At 49.9% G+C, this 22,088-nt stretch overlaps 1 protein-coding gene across 1 annotated transcript in view; it reads left to right on the plus strand.

Moving 5' to 3' along the window:
• Positions 1 to 117: 117 nt before the first annotated feature.
• The window catches only part of VWA2 (von Willebrand factor A domain containing 2), a 42,082-nt gene continuing 20,111 nt past the window's right edge, over positions 118 to 22,088 (plus strand). The window contains exons 1-5 of the mRNA XM_029916903.1: positions 118 to 196; positions 8,146 to 8,207; positions 8,860 to 8,934; positions 10,172 to 10,305; positions 16,350 to 16,459. Of these exons, the coding sequence (XP_029772763.1) occupies positions 8,156 to 8,207; positions 8,860 to 8,934; positions 10,172 to 10,305; positions 16,350 to 16,459 (371 nt within the window). The 5' untranslated portion in view covers positions 118 to 196; positions 8,146 to 8,155. The remainder of the gene's footprint in view (positions 197 to 8,145; positions 8,208 to 8,859; positions 8,935 to 10,171; positions 10,306 to 16,349; positions 16,460 to 22,088) is intronic.

Consider the following 22,088-nt stretch of genomic DNA (forward strand, 5'->3'; position numbering starts at 1 on the left):
GCCGCACCTGCGCTGGGCCGCGAGGCCCGCGCGCTCCCCCGGAGGCCGGAGTCACCTGGGCGCCCGCGAGAGCGCACCTGGCGCACGCTTCCGCCGGGCGGCCTGCGTTTGGGGACGCGGAGCGCGGCGGGCCCTGCAGTGGCCTCGCTTTTGGAACTCCGGCACGGGGTCGCAGAGTTAAGGGGGCGGACCACAGGTAAGGGGACAGGGGCTAGGTAGCAGTGGGAGGAGGAGGGAACCAGGTATTGAACTCGACCTGTTTGGTTGTCACAGTCACAGTCTCTTCATCTGGAGGCTTCGGAAGGGGACTCACCTTTTAAATAAATGTCCGGGGGACTTGCCCTAGTCCCCCTCCCCGCACCCCTCTTTTTCAGGGCCCGTATAAGCGGTGTTAAGGGGACTCCAGTGCAATTTTCCCAGCAGCCGAGTGCCCCCAGCGACACTTATGGGAGCAGAGCCCTAGTGGGCTGGTGGCCCAGAGAGACCGGCCCTTGGGCGATGGGGATTTGTCCTTGAGGTCATTTCTCATACTGGGATTCCCCCCCTTCCCGTCCTTCCTTGGGGTCTGTGCCCTAGGCCACTTGCTGGGAGAGTGAGAGGGTCTCAGAATTGCACCTTTGAAACTTGCCAGGTGGCATGGGTTAAAGAACCTGGTGGGCACCCTGGCGGAAAGGGAGGAGGGTGCCTTATCGCACCCTGTGGGATCTGTGGCTCTCCAGCCAAGAGGGGCGTTGGGGCACCGGGGGGAACCTGCTGTGTGTCTGGTGTCTTGGACTGGAATAATCAGAACCTGTACAATTTGCAGATTATGAGGGTCTTTAAACAAACAAAAACCCCGGAACCTTTAAATGTTTGATAATTTCAGGTGTAAAAACACAAGGTTTGTGTTTGGCTTCCACTGTAACATTATATTAAGAAATGGGCATTTGTTGAGAAAAGGGTCAGAAAAGACTTTTTCTTCAGAAAAGTCACAGAGGCACCACTGCAGTTGGCCAAGGCGGGGCAGTTAATTTGTAGATGGGGCGGGGTGGTCCGCAGCTGGCAGCCGTCCCCTTGTTGACCGGAGTGCCAGGCTCTAGAGGCTGTTCTTCACTGAGGGTACAGCCTCTTCTTTTTTAGAAATTCAACACAGAGCTGTCTCTTGATGGTGTAAGAATTTTCCAAACTAGGTCCCCCGACAAATCCCGGGGAAGACAGGTCGGGGGGGGGGGGGGGGATTCTTTTCCTGTATCACACCTGTCTGATTGACTGAAAACCATCAGTTGACCTGTTTTTCTTTAAATTTAATTTTTGGTCTACCCTCCAGAGCTTGGAACAGCTGTTTCCTTCCCCTCAGTTGGTTCTGGTCCTGTGAAGGGAGTCACAGATGTCCAGGTTTTTACAGAGAAGGAAACCGAGACCTAGAGAGAGTGAAAGACAACCCAAGTGCAAATAGGACAGCCCCCATTAACCCGGACTGCTAGACTTTTAATGAGCGGCGTAAATGGCACAGTCATTAATTGGCAAGTGCTGACATCAGGGATAAACTGGTGAAATTACAAAAGCCTTTTCTTAGTGTTGTCTCATCTTGTGTGTCCCGTACAGAGTATTTTCATTGTATCCCCGACACCTGACAGGGCAGATGCTTGAATAAATGAAATTTCATATAATTACATCATTGGAAGGGTCAGCATCCTTGTGAGGTGTTTTAGAACAGTGGTCCTCAGATTTCTGTAGTTTTGCCCTTCATGGAACAGTTTTTAAAAAGTTTTCATCAGGAGGAATGTAACAAAATTACCAACTTTTAATCCTATCCCACAGGGTTTTTTTTTTTTTTTTTTTGCAAATGAAACAAAACCCTGCCGTCTTCCACAAGGCTAATGTTTTAGCATTGCCCCAGGCTAGCTCCCTAGGCAAGTGGAATGCACTAGAAGTCCCTTCCTTGACTTTACCCTTTCATCTTGTTTTTTTAATCTTTTAATTTTTTTAATGTTTATTTATTTATTTTTGAGAGAGGGAGAGGGAGGGAGAGAGGCAGAGAGAAAGGGAGACACAGAATCTGAAACAGGCTGCAGGCTCCAAGCTGTCAGCACAGAGCCCAATGCGGGGCTCGAACTCATGAATTGTGAGATCATGACCTGAGCCAAAGTCAGACGCTTAACTGACTGAGCCACCCAGGTGCCCCTACCCTTTCATCTTGTAAATAGCTCCAGACGGCTTCCTCTCCCACCCACGGAATCACCTGCTGGCCTGTCCTCAATATGATTACTGTCCTGGGTCCCTTCTCTTCAACGGGGTTTCCCAGCTCTCCATTTAGGACACATTACCTTCACCCAGGAAGACATTGTGATCTCATGTGATCCTGGCATCAAGCTTTTTGGGTACATGGGATGGGTGATGGCACCCCCATTTTTGAGGGAAGGAAATGGAAAGACTGAACTGAAGGAATTTACTGAGAGGCTCAGGCTTCCTGACGTCCGATTGTGCTCTCTTTCTGGGTACCGCGTGCGTCTTGTCACGGCCAAGGGTGAGGGGTCAGAAGACCTGGGTTTGACTCCATACTTGTGCTTCACCAGCTCTTTGACTGTGGGTCCCAACTTCTACAAGACGGTTTTCATGTAGAAAATGTAGAAAAACGGACAGGATTATGTATACCCTATGGAGGTATGGGTGTTTCATCAAATTAATAGTAAGTGTAATGACAGTCTTTAACATTGTATATTTAGGAAGTGTTTTACCATTCGGGACGTTCACACATGATTTCACTAGATCTTTACAGTGCTGCCTGAGTTCCTGGGTTCGTGAAAGTAAGAATAATCCCAATTGGACAGATGAATGACCCTGAGACAGGGAGCCTTATCGTTTGTGGAGTCAGCCAAGCGGTTAGAAACAGAACTAGTCTGGAATTCTGTCTCTGGACTTCTGGTCCTCGGTGCATTCTCTCCGACCTCTGCTTCCCAGAGTCCAGGGAACTTGGGTGCTGTACAAATCGAATGAAGGAGTTTCGAATAACCATCAAAACAAACGTCAACATCTCTCTTGGCTAAAGGTGTCTCTTCACAGGTGCGGCTAAAGGTGGGGAGCCTTGAGATCCAGGCCCATCTGATCAGGGACTCTGTAACGGCACGTTGTTTATCCCTTGGTGCTGACTTCGGGTTCTTAGCGTAATGGGTTCTAATGATTTGCGATTCTTTTAGAGGGATCGTGACTTCCCTTCAGGTTCTTTTAAAATGCTCTATCGCTTCTCGTCCTTTTGGCTAAGACCAAGTGTAAAATGCTCTCTCTGCTCTGTCAAACTAGAAGCATGTGGCCCACTTCCCTGAACCTGACCGAGTGTTTTACCAAAAGGACAAGGAAGGTGACTGTCACAGTGAAAGACAGCAAGGCCTTCCTGGCTCCACACTTTTACCTCCAGTTTTAAAGTCTCTCTGTTCAGGTGTTGCATGTTCTTGGAAAGGGCCCGGATTTCCAGCCCACTGAGACGAGGCTGCCAGCGGCTAACCTAATGTTGGGGGGTTGGAATTGCATTTTGTAAGGAGGTGGAAGTCGTTTCCTTTTTCACCCCATCTCATTTCATTTCCGAGCCTAGAGGAGAAGGCAGGCATCATCCTGCAAAACCGCCTGCAGCCATTGCTGACCTGGCCCTTCTTTTCCAAAAGTCGCCTTGTTTTGGTCTTCGTTTCTTCCTGTGTCTTGGGAAGTGTAATCAATCCCTGGTTCATGCAGCAAACTTCCCTCACCCACTGTCCGCATTGGTGTCGGGCTGCGTGGAACCAGGGTTTGAACGCAGCAGTCACATGAGAAGAGGGGATAGGGGGGTGAAGTGAGAGTCCCAGGAGCCAGGAATCATGTGGGATTAGCACGAGTGAGTAATGGAACAGAAGAACAAATGATGAGTGAGGTGTTTTGCAATGGAAAAGGCGCACCTGCGAAAATGCTCCGACTCTGCCCCCGGGATGCACAGCACTCCTGACTACTCTGCACAAGAATGCAGAGAGTTCTGGAAATCTCGCCACAGATACTGCCGGTGGGAGTTGCTGGCAGGTATTAGCTTGTGGAAAACTGCCAAAGGGCAGGATCCAGGCAGCAGATTTTTAATTATGTCTCCATTCCCCTTAGTCCCCCAGGATCAGGAGGGAAATGGGTTGAGCAGGTCACTGGGAGGCCCGAAGGAAGTCTGATCCATTTATCAGCTGTGTGACCCGGGGCAGAACAACTTCTCAGTGGCTCAGTTTTCTCATCTGCAGAATGGGGATAACACTCTCTTGGTGGCTGGCTGTGAGAATTAGGAGGGAGAAGATGCAGCAGGATGACCCCGGGGCCCAGGCAGGCAGTAAATGCTCACTGGACGGCAGTGGCTGCCGGGTTTTACTATGCAACGCATCCTTTTTAAAAAAGTGTTTAGATGTTGGGCTGTATTTAGAATTCGAATTAGTACCGCAAGCAAGTTGTGACCTGGGGCGGGGGGGCGCCTCCCATGTGCCAGACCTGTGCAGGCGGCAGAGACCCGGCAGGCGAGACAGACACCCCAGCAGGCAGTTTGAGTGCGGGCTGTGCTGTGGGCACAGGGGACGGGGCTGCCGCCGAGGTCCCCGAACCAGCACCAGTGTGGTCCAGACACCTGTCGGGAGGCATTGGACTTCTCGCGTGGATTTGCAGATCGCCAACGCACATTTTGTCCTAAGGAGCAGAAACTTAGGAGACTCTGAAAAGCACTGGCCTGGGCATGCAGGGGCACAGAAGAGAGCGGGCTGAAGTTGCTTAGGTTTGGCTCCTGGCCGAGGGAGGGGCCCTGTGTTTCCTGGGTGCCTGCCTTCCTTCCACCACGGCCGCCTGGGGAGGCTGCTGGAATCCTGGTTTGATGGAAACATCAACAGGCCTGAGCCTCCGAGCCCTGCACATGGCCAGGGTCAGAGGCTGGACCCCGGAAAATCAGCCTGAGCCTAAGGACGAGCCAGCACTGCACTGTCCCTCGTGCCTCTGCCCGGCCCCAGCCTGGCTCCCAAGTGGCAGGCGGGAACTTGCCCTTCATCTGCTGTGCGGAGTGAGAGGAGAGGAAGGTCTGTCTGGGTGGCGTGTGCCAGGCTGGGAGCCAGTGAGGGCGTGTCGGCCCCGCTGGCCTGCGTCCTCTCTGTCCATCTTCCCCTCCTCCGTGGGTCTGAAAGTTCCTGCTCTCTCGCTCTTGTAAGATTCTCTGTCCCCTGGCCACTTAGATCAGGGGCAGACGGGGGCCTCACAGCCATTCCAGGCGCAGAGCCTCTCAGCTGGTTAGGACGTTTGATTCACTTTGTTTCAGACAGGTTTGAGCTCCAAGGAGCTGAATATTCTGGTCTGACCATCACGGGTCCATGATGGAGAGATTTAAAACCAGAAGACACCTTAGCAGCATCTGGTCCAGCCTCCTGGTTTTGTAGATGAGGGGCCGTGGCATCTGATGAGAAGTGGGGGTTCCTGGACTCACGGTGCGGGCTGTGTGCCACCAGGGGGCAGGCGTGGCCCCTCCCTGTCCTAGTCACCTGCCGCTCTGCCAGCTCAGCGTGGAGGGAGTCCCGAGCCTTGGCTCAGGGGTCCTGAGCTCACCTCCGCTCCAGAAGCAGTATGGTTGGAGGCAAGCACACTGGATTAGGGCTTGAGAGCTGAGCTGTGGGACTGTCCGGGTCCCCTCTCCCCACGTATGAGCCTCTGTGACCCCTTCCTCATCTCTCAGGTGTGTCCGGCTCATTCACAGGGAATTTCCCCTTTCACAAATTGTGCACCTCTTATTCTCGGAGTCTGCTCTCCAAGAGCAGGCACACAGACCTGAGCGGTAGGTGCTGTCCCCTGACGCAGTCCCCACTGTTTATTGAGATTTCCTGTGGTTCTAAGTAAGGTCTAGCAATAGCACCTATAGGAACGTGAGTTGGATCATTTTAAACTTTCCTGCAAAAAAAATCTATTTCTTGAGTAACTTCAGGTTTCAAAGCAGCCCTTGCTCTCAGCCTGCTCAAACTCCTCTGAATGTCGAGTCAAGTTCTGTTTTGTTGCTACAGCTGGGAGATGTGTTGTTGTTGTTTTTAATGTTTATTTTTGAGAGAACATAAGTGGGGGTGGGGCCAAGAGTGAGGGAGACACAGAATCTGAAGCAGGCTCCGGGCTCTGAGCTGTCAGCACAGAGCCCAGGATGGGGTTCGAACTCAATGAACCATGAGATCATGACCTCAGCTGAAACGGAAAGTCGGATGCTTAACCAACTCAGCCACCCAGGCGCCCAAAGGAGATGTGTTGTTAATGCCCCAGCAGAGACGGCGGAGTGTGTTCGACAAGAGAATTCATTATAGCCTAGGTTAAGTTCAAGGTGCTTTGGTGAGCTGACGAAGGTGACGAGGAAGCCTCCGTCATGCGTTTTGGAGAACTGACACCTGCCCGTGGGGATGCGGAGGTCCGAAGCCCCGAGGTACATTAACAGAAGCTTGGTGCTCCTGCCTTGTTACCTGGTTCCGGGGCCTTTCTGATGTGGATGCGTCAGGTGGGAGTGAGTTTCTGCACCCTCAGCCTCACACACGTGGAGACCCACCACCCCTTCCTCTGCACTCTTCTCTAGAAACTGGCGGGGCGGGGGGGCCTTCAGTGCCTCCCTTTCCATATCTCTGCCTGGGATTTTCTCTTTGGAGTTGTCTCCCGAGAGTCCAGCATTATCTGTTTAAGAGAAGGACAGTTCAGTAAGACCTCCGTGTGGCCTGCTCTTTCATGTCTTTTTTTAATAGGCAAATTTAATGTAGAGAAACCATAGGGTGAGACCTTGAATGTATTGGATCCCAAAAGGCAATAGACAAAATTTCTGGAGCTTATTGTAAAGATATGTTTAGATTTTTGCGTGCTAAATTATACTGGGGGGGCGAGGGAGGAGGAGTCTAAATATCATTCTGTTTGATCCCTTTCAGTTCTCTTAAAATTTTTTTTATGTTTTTATTTATTTTTGAGAGAGACAGCAAATGGGGGAGGGGCAGAGAGAGGGAGACACAGAATCTGAAGCAGGCTCCAGGCTCTAAGCTGTCAGCACAGAATCCTATGCGGGGCTCCAACTCACAAACTGGAAGATCATGACCAGAGCCGAAGTCGGAGGCTTACCCGACTGAGCCACCCAGGTGCCCCTGACCCCTCTGAGTTCTTATTACTACATGTACATGTGCTGAAGTATAAGACTGTAGATTTTACACCATATCTTTGTGGTTGAAAAGGATATTGATCATTTCTTGGGCCTCATGGCTAAAATTAGAAGTGTACCTCATGTATGTGCTTTTATAGCATCAAAGTTATGGTCTCCAGTTCTTATTAAAAGCTTTCACTTTCTACCCTTATCTCCCTTAAAAACCATTATCAACTGCCATGGAACTGAATGTTACCCATACTATAAGCATTATTAGGCAGTTTTAAAAAAAACTCTTTTGTGACTTCTTCAGCCATGTTACTTTTTATAAATAATTTAGAAAGTATAGTTGTTGTGCTCTTGCTAGAAGGTTCCAGAAAATTAGGACATTGGCAATCATATCTTCAGTCTCTTTGATTCTTTAAAAAAATTTTTTTTAAACATTTATTTATTTTTGAGAGAGAGAGAGAGAGAGAGAGAGAAACAGTATGATCAGGAGAGGTGCAGAGAGAGAGAGAGGGAGACACAGAATCAGAAGCAGGCTCCAGGCTCTGAGCTGTCAGCACAGAGCCTGACGCGGGGCTCAAACCCACAAACCGCGAGGTCATGACTTGAGCCGAAGCTGGACACTTAACCAACTGAGCCACCCAGGCGCCCCTGATTCTAACTCGTCATAAGAGATGGAGGCAATGAGATGGAGGGACTTTACTCAAGGTCACGGGGCTGGTCAGGGACCAGGCCAAGCTAGAACCCAGGACTCTTAGCCTTGGACAGAGTACCCCTTGCGGGAGTCTGTGAAGGGGCTGGGGGTTGGGTGGCAGGCGTCTGGGGAAGATGTCAGCCTTTGAAAGCAGTCATGGGAGTAGTCTCCCATGCCTCTGAGGGAGTTGGGGTCTTTTCCTGGGTAATACAGTTACTGTGGCAAGGAGGGGCCTCCAAGGTCATACTTGTGCCCTGGGAAAGACTGAGTAGTTATCTGAAGGATGACTTGGGGGCGCCCAGGGTAATTGCTGACACTTTTTTCTTATCCTGCCCTGTAGTCACATCAACATGCCTTCCTTCCTGTTGCTGGAGGTCATCTTCATTTTTCTGCTTTCTGGAGGTAAGCTTTTCTGCTCAGGGGTATGGTGTTGGGGGGCTTGATTGGCTTTATATCCTGTCAATTTTAACTTCTGGAGGTCTTGGAGGCATCTGAGTCTCTCCAATCGATGGCCACCTGCCTGGCATAAGCCCTGTCCTCTTGTGCTCGGACCACAGCTCCAACCAAAGCAGCCCAGCCTCTGGGTGGTCACCCTGGTCCATCAGGTTCTGCTCCAGCCTTTTGGCCACACAGCAGTCATTTCAAAATGCAAATCTGACTGCCTGGGCCCCCTACCCCACCCCTCCCCGCCTTCTGTCTGGCTAAAATTAAAAAAAAAAAAACCCACCACTTTTAAAAAAATGTTTATTTAGTTTTGAGAGAGAGACAGAGTCAGAAAGAGACAGAATGAGAGCAGGGGAAGGGCAGAGAGAGGGGAGACACAGAATCTGAAGCAGGCTCCAGGCTATGAGCTGTCTGCACAGAGCCCGATGCAGAGCTCCAACCCATGAACCACAAGATCATGACCTGAGCCGAAATCAGACACTTAACCAACTGAGCCAGCCACCCAGGTGCCTCTCCGGTTTTCTCTCTTATTACCTCTTAGTTCTGGTCACATAATGTGGACTCTAAGACTTCTCTCCATAATGACTGCTTCTGGTGTTTTCTCCCCTAGTATGCCCATCTCATCCTCTTCAGGAAGTCCACGTAAGCCGGGAGACCATGGGGAAGATTTCAGCTGCCAGCAAAAGTAAGCCCATGTGTTATTTCCACCCTCCAGACCCCCATTTTGGCCTCTGCCTGATGGACCCGACCGGTGGCCAGAGTCATTTCCCCCAGACAGGCCTGACCAGGTCTCCCACGGGGGTGAAAACCCTTCGTAAATCCTTGTTGCTGGATTTCCTGGCCTCGCGTAGAAGTTCTGTGTGACCACCAGCTCCCCAGCCTGCCTCCTCTCCCGCCATGTTCCTTCCTCTTCCACCCTTTCCAGCATCTGCTCCACGTGCTCAGGTCACACCAGCCTGTTCCCAGAGGCCCTGGAGGTCCTTTCCCTCACTCTCTGCTTTAAGCCCCCTCAGTCACTGCCTTCTTGGGGGCGCCTTCTCGCTCGTGCTTCTCCACCCTCCACTCCCCTGCATCCTCACATGGAGGTGGTGGGACGCGCACTCTAGACCCTTTGCTTCCCAGCGCCATCACTTCCTGATACTTTGGCCTTAGGGAAGTGACCGAACTGTCCTGTGCTTTTCCTTCCTCATCACTCCCCTGGGAATAAAACCTGTACCTCTGTTAAGGGGTGAGGCGGGGAGCCAGGGAGCTGAGAGCTAAAGGGTATAGGGTTTCTTTTGTGAAGTGATGGAAAACGTTCTAACTTTGTAGCAATGACGGAATGTATCTGTGAATATACAAGAAGCCATTGAGTTGTAAGCTTTCAGTGGATGAATTGTATGGTTTGTGATTAGTACCTCAGTTAAACTGTTAAATAAAAACATAGCCATCTATCTTAGGGCGGTCATAAGAATGAAATAAATCAGCACATGGGAAGCGCTGGGGGCAGTGAATGGCGAACCAGGAAGACACAGTGCCGTTCTCACTTGAACTCTGGGGTAACGTGACCTCATGTGCCTGAACTAGATTGTGGTCCCTGAGGGCTGGGACCAAGGCTCTTCAGTACCCCTCATGGGCCCAGTAGCCCCTCCTCTCCTATGGCCCAGTTGGCGGGGCTGAACTAGACAGTTCCAGTGTTAGGAAGACTGGGCTTCGTCCTGGTGTGGGAGGCCCGGGCAGGGAGCAGGCTTCCTGCTGCAGAGTGGGGGCTGCCTCTGGCGGGGACCTGCTCTCGGTTAATTTTCCCCACAGGCTAAGAAGAGCAGCAGCCCCATCCACCCCAGGGTTGTTCTCTGCCTCTGCTCTGGTTCAGGAGGGAGACCCTCTTGGGACCAGATGGCAGAGAAGCCAGTTGTCACGCATTGTGTCCCCCTCTCCCCTAGTGATATGGTGCTCAGCTGCCGTGGACATCCTCTTTCTGATAGACGGCTCCTACAGTGTCGGCAAGGGGAGCTTTGAAAGGTCCAAACGCTTTGCCACCATGGTCTGCGATGCTCTGGATATCAGCCCCGAGAGGGTGAGTGCAAGTCTTGTCGTCTTTGTATTTGGGCATCTTTGGTTCCAAGTGACAGAGATGCAGTTCTAAGCAGAAGGTCACAGGTACCGGCTTGTGGAACAGGAAGAGGAAGGCCGGAGGGGGTGGGGGTGGAACCTGGTGCTGGGCATGGTAGGATCTGAGGGCTCCTTCCATCCCGTTTGTCCTCAACTTTGTGTTCCTTGGTTGGCTCCCTTCCCAAGCAAGTTTTCCTTACATGGCGGATTTGCCTGCCATCGTCCTTCAAGCTAGTGACTCCAGGAAAAAAGAAGGCGGTTTTCTTTCCCTGGACACCTGGCTGAAGCCCCAGGGGCGGCTCCCATTGGGCAGGCATGGGTCACATGACAATCCCTTGGCCAATCCCTGTAGCAAGAGGGGAGGGGTTCTCTGGCGCCACCTGTGGGTCAAGTGCTGCTCCGCCTTGTTGGTTTCCCACTAGCAAGAGAGGTGTCTGTACGGCAGTGGGGAAGGGAGGGTGTGCTGGCCGACAGAGGCCATACCCCAGAAGAGAGAGTCACAACAGGAAGTGCAGCCCCTGCCCTCTCTCTTCACTTGAGAGGAACTACTCCTGCCTGAGTGAATCCAGCCGGGGTCTTCATTTCTTGTTTTTCTGGCCCCGGAGGACTGCTGTGAAATAGCAGCAGGGTGTGCCAGCCGTGGCTCTTGCTGCTAAAAGAGACGTCTTGGGATAACCCAACAGGAAAATGGGCAACAAACACCGACGGTTCCCAGAAATTGAAACACAAACAGCCCTCAGACATAGGCAAAGAAGCCCAGCCTCACTCTCTGTAACAGCAAATCTCCCACTGAAATACCATCTTCGCTTATTGGCTTAGCAAAAGTCAGGTTCGGTGACCTGCCCCACTTGCGGCTCTGTGGAAACGGGCGCATGCCAATGGTGGGAGTGTCACCTGGTGTGGCCCACCGGGAAGGGAATCTGACAGCGTCTGTCAGGCCTGGACCCATTGTCCCAGGAATTCCGCCCCCTGATACTCCCACAGATGCAGAGTATGACACATACACAGGTACTCCTTGCAGCGTTGTTTACCTTTGTAAAAGATTTCAGGTGATCCAAACACCCAGTCACAGGGGACAGGTAAATCCAATATGGCGCATTCCTAAAGGACACATTGGCCAGCGACAGAAAGGGCATGGGGAAGCTCTCTAGAGGGAAGGCACCAAAACAGATGAGAGTAAAAAGTAAGGTGCTAGTGGTGTATGTAACCTGTTACTTTTTATGAAAAATAAAGGAAGGTAAACAGAGTCTATGTTTGAACTTGGAGAGATTTGTAAAGAGGCTCAGGGCAGTGGTTTGCCGTTGAGACAGAGGGTGGGAACCGAACCAATGGGCTGCGTCCACGGGGAGGCTTATTGATACAGGTTTTTTAAAAATACATGATGGATTTTTTGAACCATGGGGACCTACTCAAAAATCAGATTTAAGGGGCGCCTGGGTGGCTCATTCGGTTGAGTGTCCGACTTCAGCTCAGGTCATGATCTCACGGTTTATGGGTTCAAGCTCCACGTTGAGCTCTGTGCTGACAGCTGGCTCAGAGCCTGGAGACTGCTTCAGATTCCGGGTCTCCCTCTCTCTCTGCCCCTTCTTCGCTCACTCTCTCTCTCTCAAAATAAAATATAGACATAAAAAAAATCAAAACTTAAGAAGGGCGTTTTGGTCTGAAAAGTGATACTTAACTTGAATTAAAGACTCCTGGCAAACAGGTTACGGAAAGAAGTGGTTTTCCAAGATGACATTCCTGGCTTAATCCTAGAAAAGCCTCTAGGATTTAAGAGCAAAAGTGGCTTTTAATGAAGGCCAGATTTTCTCCAGAACGGCAGGTACTTTTGAGAGAGTGAACACCTTGTCCGGGACCACAGGCAGCCTTGTGGGGCCATCTGAAGACGCCATCCCATCCGGACATGAGCAGCCCAGACGTTCCAGCCATCAAGTCAGCCCATTGCAGGTCCTCAAAGGGCCAGGGCCACAGGCTGCTGAAACTCCACCTTCCTCCACGCAGGGTCCTGCTTTTAAAAGGAAGGGATTCCCCATGAAGTTTCATTAGTTATTCGTGGAGAAAGAACCATAACAAATGAAACATCTGTGGTCGTTGGCACTGATGTAATGTTCTGCAGTGGGTGGCCTGGGGGCTCCAGAGGACGGTGGGTTGGGAGAGAACGACTGTGGGCATGGTTGGTGAACATTTTTTTGCAGATGAAGAAACCGGCTCAGAGAGGCTAAGTAACTGCCAGGGGTCACACAGTAATTATAGGAGACAGCTAAGTGCGGAAGTGTGGGGCTCTTGGCTCTGAGCTCATGACTTGCTCCATTAGGTCATTTGTCCCTCCCAGTGTGTAGCACCTGGGTGAGGCTGAGGGGACACTCAGAATTCACACCTTGTCACATGGCAGATGGGCAGCTTGCATGATAGCATTGTGTGTGTAGTGTGTAACGGGTGGGTGCTGATGGAATTCAGCGTCAGCAAAGAGGATACGAACACCACCACAGACAACTGTGGCCGGTGCGGTTGGTGCAGATTTTGTCAACTACAGGTGCCCAGAGTTCAGGGAGTTAAAACCCAGTGTCGCCAGACCACATCTCAAATGTGGCATTAAGTTCTGGAGGCAGAGTGTTAGGTTAGATACCGGCAAACAGACAGGGCCTGTGACAAGGCGCCAGAACGGTGAGAGCCCTGGAAACTTCCATTATACGAGGGAAGCTGATCATTATTTCCAGGTGAAGCAGGGTGCAGCATGGCTCTGTTTCATTCAGACAGAATCTGGATGATCAGAGACTTCTATGTGGACTTGACCTGAGAAAACCTTTCTCCTAGCAGGACTTGCTGAGCAGAGGGGTTGGGGGGGGGGTTCTGTTTCACTGAGCAAGGGGGCCTCAGGACCTCACGCTGCTCAGACTTGTTGGGATGGCATTGCCGGGTATTTGCATGAAGGACCATTTCAGATGGTTCCGTCCGACTTGTGCGTCCAGTTTTATGCTGTGGCTGCTGCGTTTCTGTGGCTGCTTGTGTCTCCAGGGACCAGGGGTTGGATTTGCACCGTATTTTACTTTTCTACAACTTAGGTTTTCAAGGTGCTATAAATTAAGTGGCTTTTGACGGATGCTCTGTGGTTGAGGTGGAGTGAATGTGTTTGAAGTCTTTCTCCCGACAATGAGAAGCTGAGAAGCCTTTCCTGGCGCTAATGCAATGATTGCAGTGGGCGATGGCAGTGCAGCGAGAGGTCCGGGCAGGCCCGCCTCTGAGCACACGGTAGACCAAAGATAAAAGGCAACTACTTTGCTCCCAAACTGCCAATTAAATCAAATGCCTTAACCACTGACTCAAGCCATTTCCATCTTGTTTTGTTTTAAAGTTCTATCCTTCCTGTTTAAGTCAAGTAAATACACTCAGCTGTTGGTCCCAAGGGGATTGGTTTTTTTTTGTGATCCTTTCACACAGTTCCATGAAAACACATTCAATGCATGGTGTCCCTCCTACTCACATATTTTCCATCTGCCCCGTTTCCCTGTTTCCTCCGGCGTCCTTGGCAGAATCGCTTCATGCACACAAGCAGTATGGAGTGTGCTGTCTATGCTGTGTACCCTGTTCTATCCCTTGCCTTTTTTGTCTTCATATTATCTCGAAAGTCTTTCCATACCTAGGTTTATAGGCATTAATATAGGTATATATTGTATTTTACAGCTTATTTTCCATTGTAAGGATTTACTGACGTTTAATTCACCAATCCCCTATTGAGGGACATTTGCTATTACAGATATACTGAGGTGCCTGGGTGGCTCAGTCGGTTGAGCATCCGACTTCGGCTCAGGTCATGATCTCACAGTTCGTGGGTTCAAGTCTTACATCGGGCTCCATGCTGACAGCTCAGAGCCTGGAGGCTGCTTCTGATTCTGTGTCTCCCTCTCTTCTCTGCTCCTCCACACTCGTGCTCTCTCTTTTTCAAAAATAAATAAATGTTAGCTTGTAAATATATTATTTCACACATACAGAAGCGTATCTGTGGGATACATTCCCAGGAGCCCTATGCAACTGTATTTTCACTAAATATTGAGAAATTGCTCTCCGCAGGGGCTGTAGCATTTATATTCTTCCCAGCAGTGCTTGAGAACTTTCTAGTTCCCCTTGCAAACATTGTATTCAGATTTCTGCTACATTTCAGTGTGCACAGTGAGGCATCTTTTCTCATATTAAAGAGCCCTTTGTGTTTCTTGTGTCATATCTGTTCATATCCTTTGCCAATATTTCTGTTGTATTGTTGGTCTTTTATGTATCTTCAGTTCCTAGACACTCTTTATGTATTGGAAAACTGACCTTGAGCCTCTGACTTGAGTTGCAAATAACTTTTCCATTTGTCTGCATTTTTTATTGCATTACAGTACATTTTCCCTGGAGAAGTTTTCTTTGTGTTGCCACATTTATCACCCTTTCCCTTTATGGCTTCTGAGTTTCAAGGCTAAGTAAGGTCATTTTCCACTTTGATACTCTGAAGGAATTCTTTCAAGTTTTCTTCTAGAACGTCCATGGTTACATGTGTGTCACACGTAACTCTTGAATCCATTTGTGATGGATCCTGTTTTTCTTTGTGGATGGCTGTTCAGCTAGCTGTCTCAGTGTCATGTACTAGACCAGTTTTCCCCACTAGATGGAGAGGCCACCCTGATCACATGCTGACTTGAAGGGAGATTTCAAAAGCCTTGTTCCTCAGAATCTCCATGAGCTTCCCTACTGCTCGATTTTCCGGTGTCCCTCTCCCACACATGCCCACCCAAGACTTACATTTCTTCATACTGCAGCTGCTCTATGGACCCATCCTCCGAGCTTCCTGCTGAAGGAGAGTCCTTTGGGCTCTGGTCACCGGGAGCAGGTGCCAGCCAGCTGGTGGGACGAGTCCTTGGATGGTGTCTAAACGCTAAGCCCATTAAGGGATCAGCAGCGCAGGAATTCACGGAGTGGATAAAAGGGCAGCCTCATTGCTTAAATATGAATCACTTGGCCGATTTGCAATCTTGGCCTGAATTGGGGTTAGTTAATAGTGACAGAGAATGCAGTTTTGGAGAGTCAGTGATTATGTACAGGGCTTCGGCTTTCGGGAGGAAACCCAAACGTTTATAGCCTTTTTTGTGCAAGACAAGCTAGAGTCCTAAGGGCCCAGAAAGTGACTTTATTCAGTTTCCTTTCTCTAGTTTTGCGAGGCATTGGATCCACTCACATGGCCTCTGAATTAGGATGATGCAGCATCCGGAATCACCCGCAGCCCGGACTCTGTCCGCTGTGGAGGAACGTCCTCTCGGGCTACAATGCCGATTGTCCCGCAGTGTGACTCTGGTCTGGAGAGCTGGCCTTCCCCCAGCTTGGCAGGAGCAGGCCCGGAAGGGCTGACCTGCGCCCAACCGAGAATGGGCGTGTGGTGGCTGTGGTTGGTGGCGAGCCACCGGTGGAAGTGGCTGGAGTGAACGTCCACGGCTCCCCGGCCTGGGTCGGCAGCATCCTGCTCGAGGGCTGTGCCCGCTGCTGAGGAGGCGGGCAGTGTCACTGAGGCTTAGTGAGGGCCGTAGGCACCAGGGCCAGTGGCCCAGCTCCCTCTCTTTCACTAGCCCCAGGCCAGACCCCTGTCTCTCTGCGTTGTTAGTTTCTCCAGCAGTGATGTGAGTATTGACGGCGCCTCTGTGGGTTAAATAAAATAACGGGAGAGATTGTTTAAAACAGAGGCCGCACCTGGGAGGCCGTTGTGAGTGTGACCAGAGGCCCTGCCCTGAGGATGCCCGCAGCCCAGCCGGAGAGCTGCCAGGATGTGGGTCGAGAACTTGCTGTTGGGGGTGGTCCGTGCAGCACAGACTCACTCCTCCTCCAGGTCCTTGGAACTTTCTTTTAGGGACACTGGAGAGAGCCGGGCTCTGGCATTTGTTGAGTGGGCAGGAGGCGGGGTCATTAACCTTCCTCTTTTCCCTCAGGACTGTTTGTGACTCGACCTCGCTCTCAGACCCCCGGGCCCTCTGTCTCCTGCTGCAGGTCAGAGTGGGAGCGATGCAGTTCAGTTCCGTTCCTCGTCTGGAATTCCCCTTGGATTCGTTTTCATCCCAACAGGAAGTGAAGGCACACGTGAGGAGGATGGTGTTCAAGTATGTATGAGCGAATGCCGCCATGGCTGGGGGGAAGCCAGCGGCTCTCAAAATCGCTCCCTTGAAGGGCGTGATCGGCCCCAGGGCTGCGGTTTGGCTTCCGGGACCCCAGCTGGGTCCAGTGGGTGATGTGAGTTCTCTTCTCAAGACGGCTCCTTCTTACTATGCGGCAGCGTCGCAAGAGGGAGCTTTTGTGCAAGTTGCAGCCTGTGCCGCTGTTGTGCAGTGGCGACGGCCACCTGGGACCGAGGGCTAGTGACGGGGGAGGCGGGCCAGGAGCGTGAGGTGCGGGGAAAAATACTGGGCCTTTATCCCAGTTCTGACCCTGGAGACCCCTGCAGTGGGGACGGCTCCCCACACTTCTTGGAGCCTCATTTTTGTCTTCTAGAAAGAGTTAGTGTCGCTCTGCTGCTAAGAATGCTTTAAAAATGATGACTAGCTGTTTGTGTGTTCATCTACACCCTGTGAATGTATGTAGTAGGGTCATAGCTTTATTCACATTGCAAGTCCGCTGATGTGCATGTGTATGCATATATGTAGATGTAAATATACACATGTGTAGATGTACATAACACCCATATACGTATATGCAGACACACCCACATGTGTACATGCAAACACACATGTGTATGCAAATGCACACAAACGCATATGTAAACACACATGCAAATATACACATGAATATGCAAATACACACCTATATGTATATGCAAATATACATGTATGTAGATACACATGCATATGTAAACACGTATATGTAGATGTGAATACACACATGTAGATGTAAACACATGCATAATGCAGGTGTAAATGCACACATGTATCGATTTTTTATATGCATCTGTATTACATACACACATGCATCTGTATATGTGAGTATGTGCTGTACACGTGCAAGGCACAGGCACACACATTGACAGGCCCTCACAGAAGAACACCTTACTTGCCACTCACCACCCTTCTCTCTGGATCCTCCCTGGTACCTGCTGCCCCTTGGGCACATGTCCACTAAGTCCTGCCAGAGTCCGTGGGCCTGTCCATTCACAGCCACCAACTCCGGCTGCAGAGGAAGGCCCTGGACTGCAGTCTCTTCCCAGTCACAGGGCTCTGCACCTCCGGTACTCTCCAGAAGCCCGTGTCTCCCATGCTGGGCACAGCAGGGCCTGTGGGGGCCCTCCATCCCTCAGGAACCCCCAATGACCTCAGGGTATTTGTCCTGGCTCTGGGGGCACCCTGACTAGAATGAGAGGCAGGTCAAATACAAGAAAGCACAGAGGGAAGACAGGCACCTTGCAGTGCTTGTTGAAGGTGACACTGGTGTGCGTCAGCCATTCCTGGTTCCCTCAGACCCTCTACCCTTGAGGCCTCTGGAAATGGTCTCCTAGAGAGGACAGTCGCAGCCTCTCGCTCCCGTGTCTCAGGCCCATATGCCCACAGCAGCACTTGTCAACACGAGATCTGTGGTCAGGAGGCCAGGGTTGGAGTTGCCTAGGAGGAGTGTGTCAGACCCACCGAATCCCTCTGTACATAAATATGAGATATGAAGGATCTGCACTTTTGAAAGCTCTCTCCCACTGCCTCACTGCCCTGTGATGATGATTATTGGGGGTGGGGGGGTTTGGTTAATTTTTAAATGTATTTTGAGAGAGAGCGAGCATGAGCAGGGGAGGAGTAGAGAATGATAGAGAATTCTAAGCAGGCTCCACACTGTCATCGTAGAACCCCATGAGGGATTTGAGTTCACAAATCGTGAGATCATGACCTGATCTGAAATCAAGAGTCAGATGCTTAATTCACTGAGCCATCCAGGCGTCCCTCCTCCCCCCCCCTTTTTTTTTGGGAGAACAAGTGTGCAAGCAAGCAGGGGAGGGGCAGAGAGAGAAGGAGAGAGAATCTTAAGCAGGCTCCATGCCCAGCGGGGAGCCTGATGCAGGGCCCTGTCTTGTGATGGGGAGATCATGACCTGAGCTGAAATCAAGTCAGATGCTTAACCGACTGAGCCCCCCAGACCCCCCTGGCGTGTGCTTATTCTCCACACTAAGTTTGTTAAAAACCACCTTTATTGACTTGTCATTTAAATGCCATAAAGTTCACACATTTAACATGTACAGTTCAGTGATTTTGAGTGTATTTTCCAGAGTTGTGCAACTATTACTATAATTTTAGAATGTTTCCATCATCCCAACAAGAAACCTTATAAATAGACGTCCCTCCAGAGAAGATATATGAATGGCTCACAAACACTTGAAAAGATGCTCAGTGTCCTTAGTCACTGAGGACATGCAAACCAAAACCATAATGAGCTGCCACTTCACACCCACTAGGAAGGCTGAAATAAATGACATGTAGTAGCACGTGTTGGCCGAGGCGTGAAGAACTTGGACCCCTCATGCACTGCTGGTAGGATTGTCAAGTGGTGCAGAGGCTTTGGAAACAGTCTGGCAGTTAGACCTGGATTTACCATGTGACCCAGTGAGTCCCAAAGAGTTGAAAATGTATGCTTCCAGAACAACCTCTATCCTAACATTCATAGCAGCATTATTTATAGCAGCCAAAAAATGGAAACAGCAGAGCGGTCCAGTGAATGAATAGCTAAACCAAATGTGGTGTATCCAAACCGCGGGATATTATTCAGTCATAAAAAGGAAGGATGATGTGATTCATGCTGCGACATGGATGAACCTCGGAAGCATGGTGCTCAGTGAAGGAAGCCAGACACAGAAGGCCGCATATTTCGTGATTATCCCATTTCTATGCAATGGCTGGAATAGGCAAATCTCTGGAGACCAAAAGCAGATTAGTCCTTGCCAGGGGCTGTGGGGAGGGGGAGTAGGGGGTGGCTCCTGGTGGGTGTAGGGCTTCTTTTGGGGTGTAGGACTTAGTGGGGGTGGTTGCACAATTCTGTGACTATACTGAAAAACCAGGGAGTTGTGTACTTTAAAAGGGTGATTTTTTTGGGCACCTCAGTGGCTCAGTCGGTTAAAAGCATCCGTAGCTTAGGTCATGATCCCATGGTTGGTAGGTTTGAGCCCCGTATCAGGCTCTGTGCTGACATCTCAGAGCCTGGAACCTGCTTCAGATTCTATGTTTCTTTTTCTCTCTGCCCCTCCCTCACTCATGCTCTGTTTCTCTCCCTCCCTCTCTCTCTCTCTCTCTCAAAAATAAACATTAGGGGTGCCTGGGTGGCTCAGTTGGTTAAGCCTCTGACTTCAGCTCAGGTCAGATCTCACGTTTGTGGGTTCGAGCCCCGCATCGGGCTCTGTGCTGACAGCTAGCTCAGAGCCTGGAGCCTGTTTTAGATTCTGTGCCTCCCTCTCTCTCTGCCCCTCCCCCTCTCATGCTCTGTCTCTCTCTATCAAAAATAAATAAAACACTAAAAATATAAATTAAAAAAAACATTAAAATTAAAAAAATTTTTTTTAATAAAAGGGTGATTATTGGGGCACTTGGGTGGCTCCGTTGGTTAAGCATCTGACTCTTGATTTCTGCTCAGGTTATGATCTTGCAGTTAGTGAGCTTGAGCCCCACATTGGGCTCCACACTGACAGTGCAAAACCTGCTTGGGATTCTCATTCCCTCCCTCTCTCTCTGCCCCTCCCTTGCTCTCTCTCTCTCTCTCTCAAAATAAATAAACTTTAAAAAGTATTTTAAAATTTAAAATATTTAAAACTTTTGGTATATGAATTCTATCATTATTGACAAAACATCTTATTACAAAAACATGTTTATACCCATTAGATGCATGCTAACATTTGCAGAAGAAAAACTGGCCTGTGGGCTTCAGTTCGAGACTGAAAGTCGACCTTTGTCTGGGTGCCTCTGACTGGATGATTTGGCCCCCACTCTCTTCTGAAAACACTAAGCATATTGCAGCAAACTGGTTCCAAAAGGCCCTCTGGGGGTCAGCTAGGATCATTTTACGGAGGAGACCGCTGAGGTTGAGAAGGAGCAGGGGACTTGGCCAGGACCGCAGAGTCCTGCTGCTTGCCCATTAGGTCCCCCCTCCCCCAGCTGTCCTTTTCCATCTCTTTCCACCCTCCCCTCCCAGGCCGTGAACAGTGTGTTGAGCTGCTTCTCAGCTGTGTTGGAAGCCCTGACTAAGGGCTTGAGAGTATTAGTCACAACGTAGGAAGTCCAGAGACTCAGTAAAGATATGCCAGATGAGGACACCGCGGGTGGGGAAAGAAGCCTCGTTATGTGTCTGAACAAGGTCGACCCTTCTCCGGGGACTGCGTGTGGTTAGGACTCGTGTGTCCTAGGACGACTGTTAAGAGGCAGCAAACGAGGCAGGAGGCAGTAAGTACTTTTCTGGCCACAGTTGCAGGGTCACTGAGGACACTAGACATTAAGACGTTATTATTAATCAGTACAGAGGAATGTTGGCCGAGCGGGAGAGATAACCTCTCCAGGGCTCTTTACCCTTTTTCTGTAGTGAAATGTTAAATGCTGGCCTGATTGGGAGAGCCCTGCCCAGAAGCCCGAATACTGGCCTTTTCAGACCAAGGCGATCGATCCCCTGAAGTGTGTTTTCAGGCGGCCTAAGGGCTGCCCCTATTGTCAATTTGCATTAAGAAAGTTTAAAAAGATAATATTGTCTAAAACCTTCCAATTTTGTACCCCCTGATAACATAAAATCAGACAATGCATGGCCAGCAAAATCTCCAAATGCACAGAGCTCATGGCCAGCTGGCTTGCAGGCTCCCTTGGTCATTTCATTAATCTCACGGTCACGCAACTCTTGAGTTTTCTGTGATTGCTTTGGATCCCATCTGTAGCTTCATCAGGGTTTTCCTGTGTTTGGATAGCTCTCCAGAAATAGCACTCACCGCTGTACCTTAGCACAGAGCTGTCTGGCATCTTTCAAATTGCATTAACATTTAAACATCGCTTTTAGAATAGTTGTAATTACAGAGCATTTTGCTCTTTATTTTTTAACTTCTTTGATATGCATTTTTTATAAAGCTGCCTTATTTTTCATGTTGATCCTTTTTAATGGCTATATAATGACCCAATGAATTGAACTATTATAGTATGTTAAATCAGTCCCCTAAAAGGACACATTTACATTGATTCCAAGAGTTTTGTCTGTTGATTTAAAAAAGAGAAAGAAACCTCTGTAGTTAACATCCCTCTCCCTACAGTTTTCTTTTTTTAATGTTTATTTATTTTGAGAGAGAGAGTGCATGTGTGTGCAAGTGGAGGAGGGACAGAGAGAGAGAGAGAGAGAGAGAGAGAGAGAGAGAGGGAGAGGGAGAGGGAGAGGGAGAGAGAATCCTAAGCAGGCTCCATGCTGTCAGCTCAGAGCCGGACGTGGGACTTGATCCCTTGAACTGTGAGACCATGACCGGAGCCAAAAATCAAGAGTGGGGTGCTTCACCTACTGAGCCACTAGGTGCCCCTACAGTGAGTTTTCTAATAAATTGTTTTTCAGAATCTTTCTTGGACCCCCTGCTTCAGAATCACTGGGGCAGGGGAGGCTGGCCTCAAATGTAGATTCTCAGCCAGGTCACACACCCAACCATTTGGAGTTTCTGATGATAGGATCTGAGAGTCTCCATTTTCCCACCTCCCAAGGGATTTTTATGCTCATTGAAATTTGAGACTAACTCAAAAGATAAACTTCTTGGAA

Source organism: Suricata suricatta, chromosome 2 (assembly GCF_006229205.1).
Source record: "Suricata suricatta isolate VVHF042 chromosome 2, meerkat_22Aug2017_6uvM2_HiC, whole genome shotgun sequence".
NCBI classification, from domain to species: Eukaryota; Metazoa; Chordata; class Mammalia; order Carnivora; family Herpestidae; genus Suricata; species Suricata suricatta.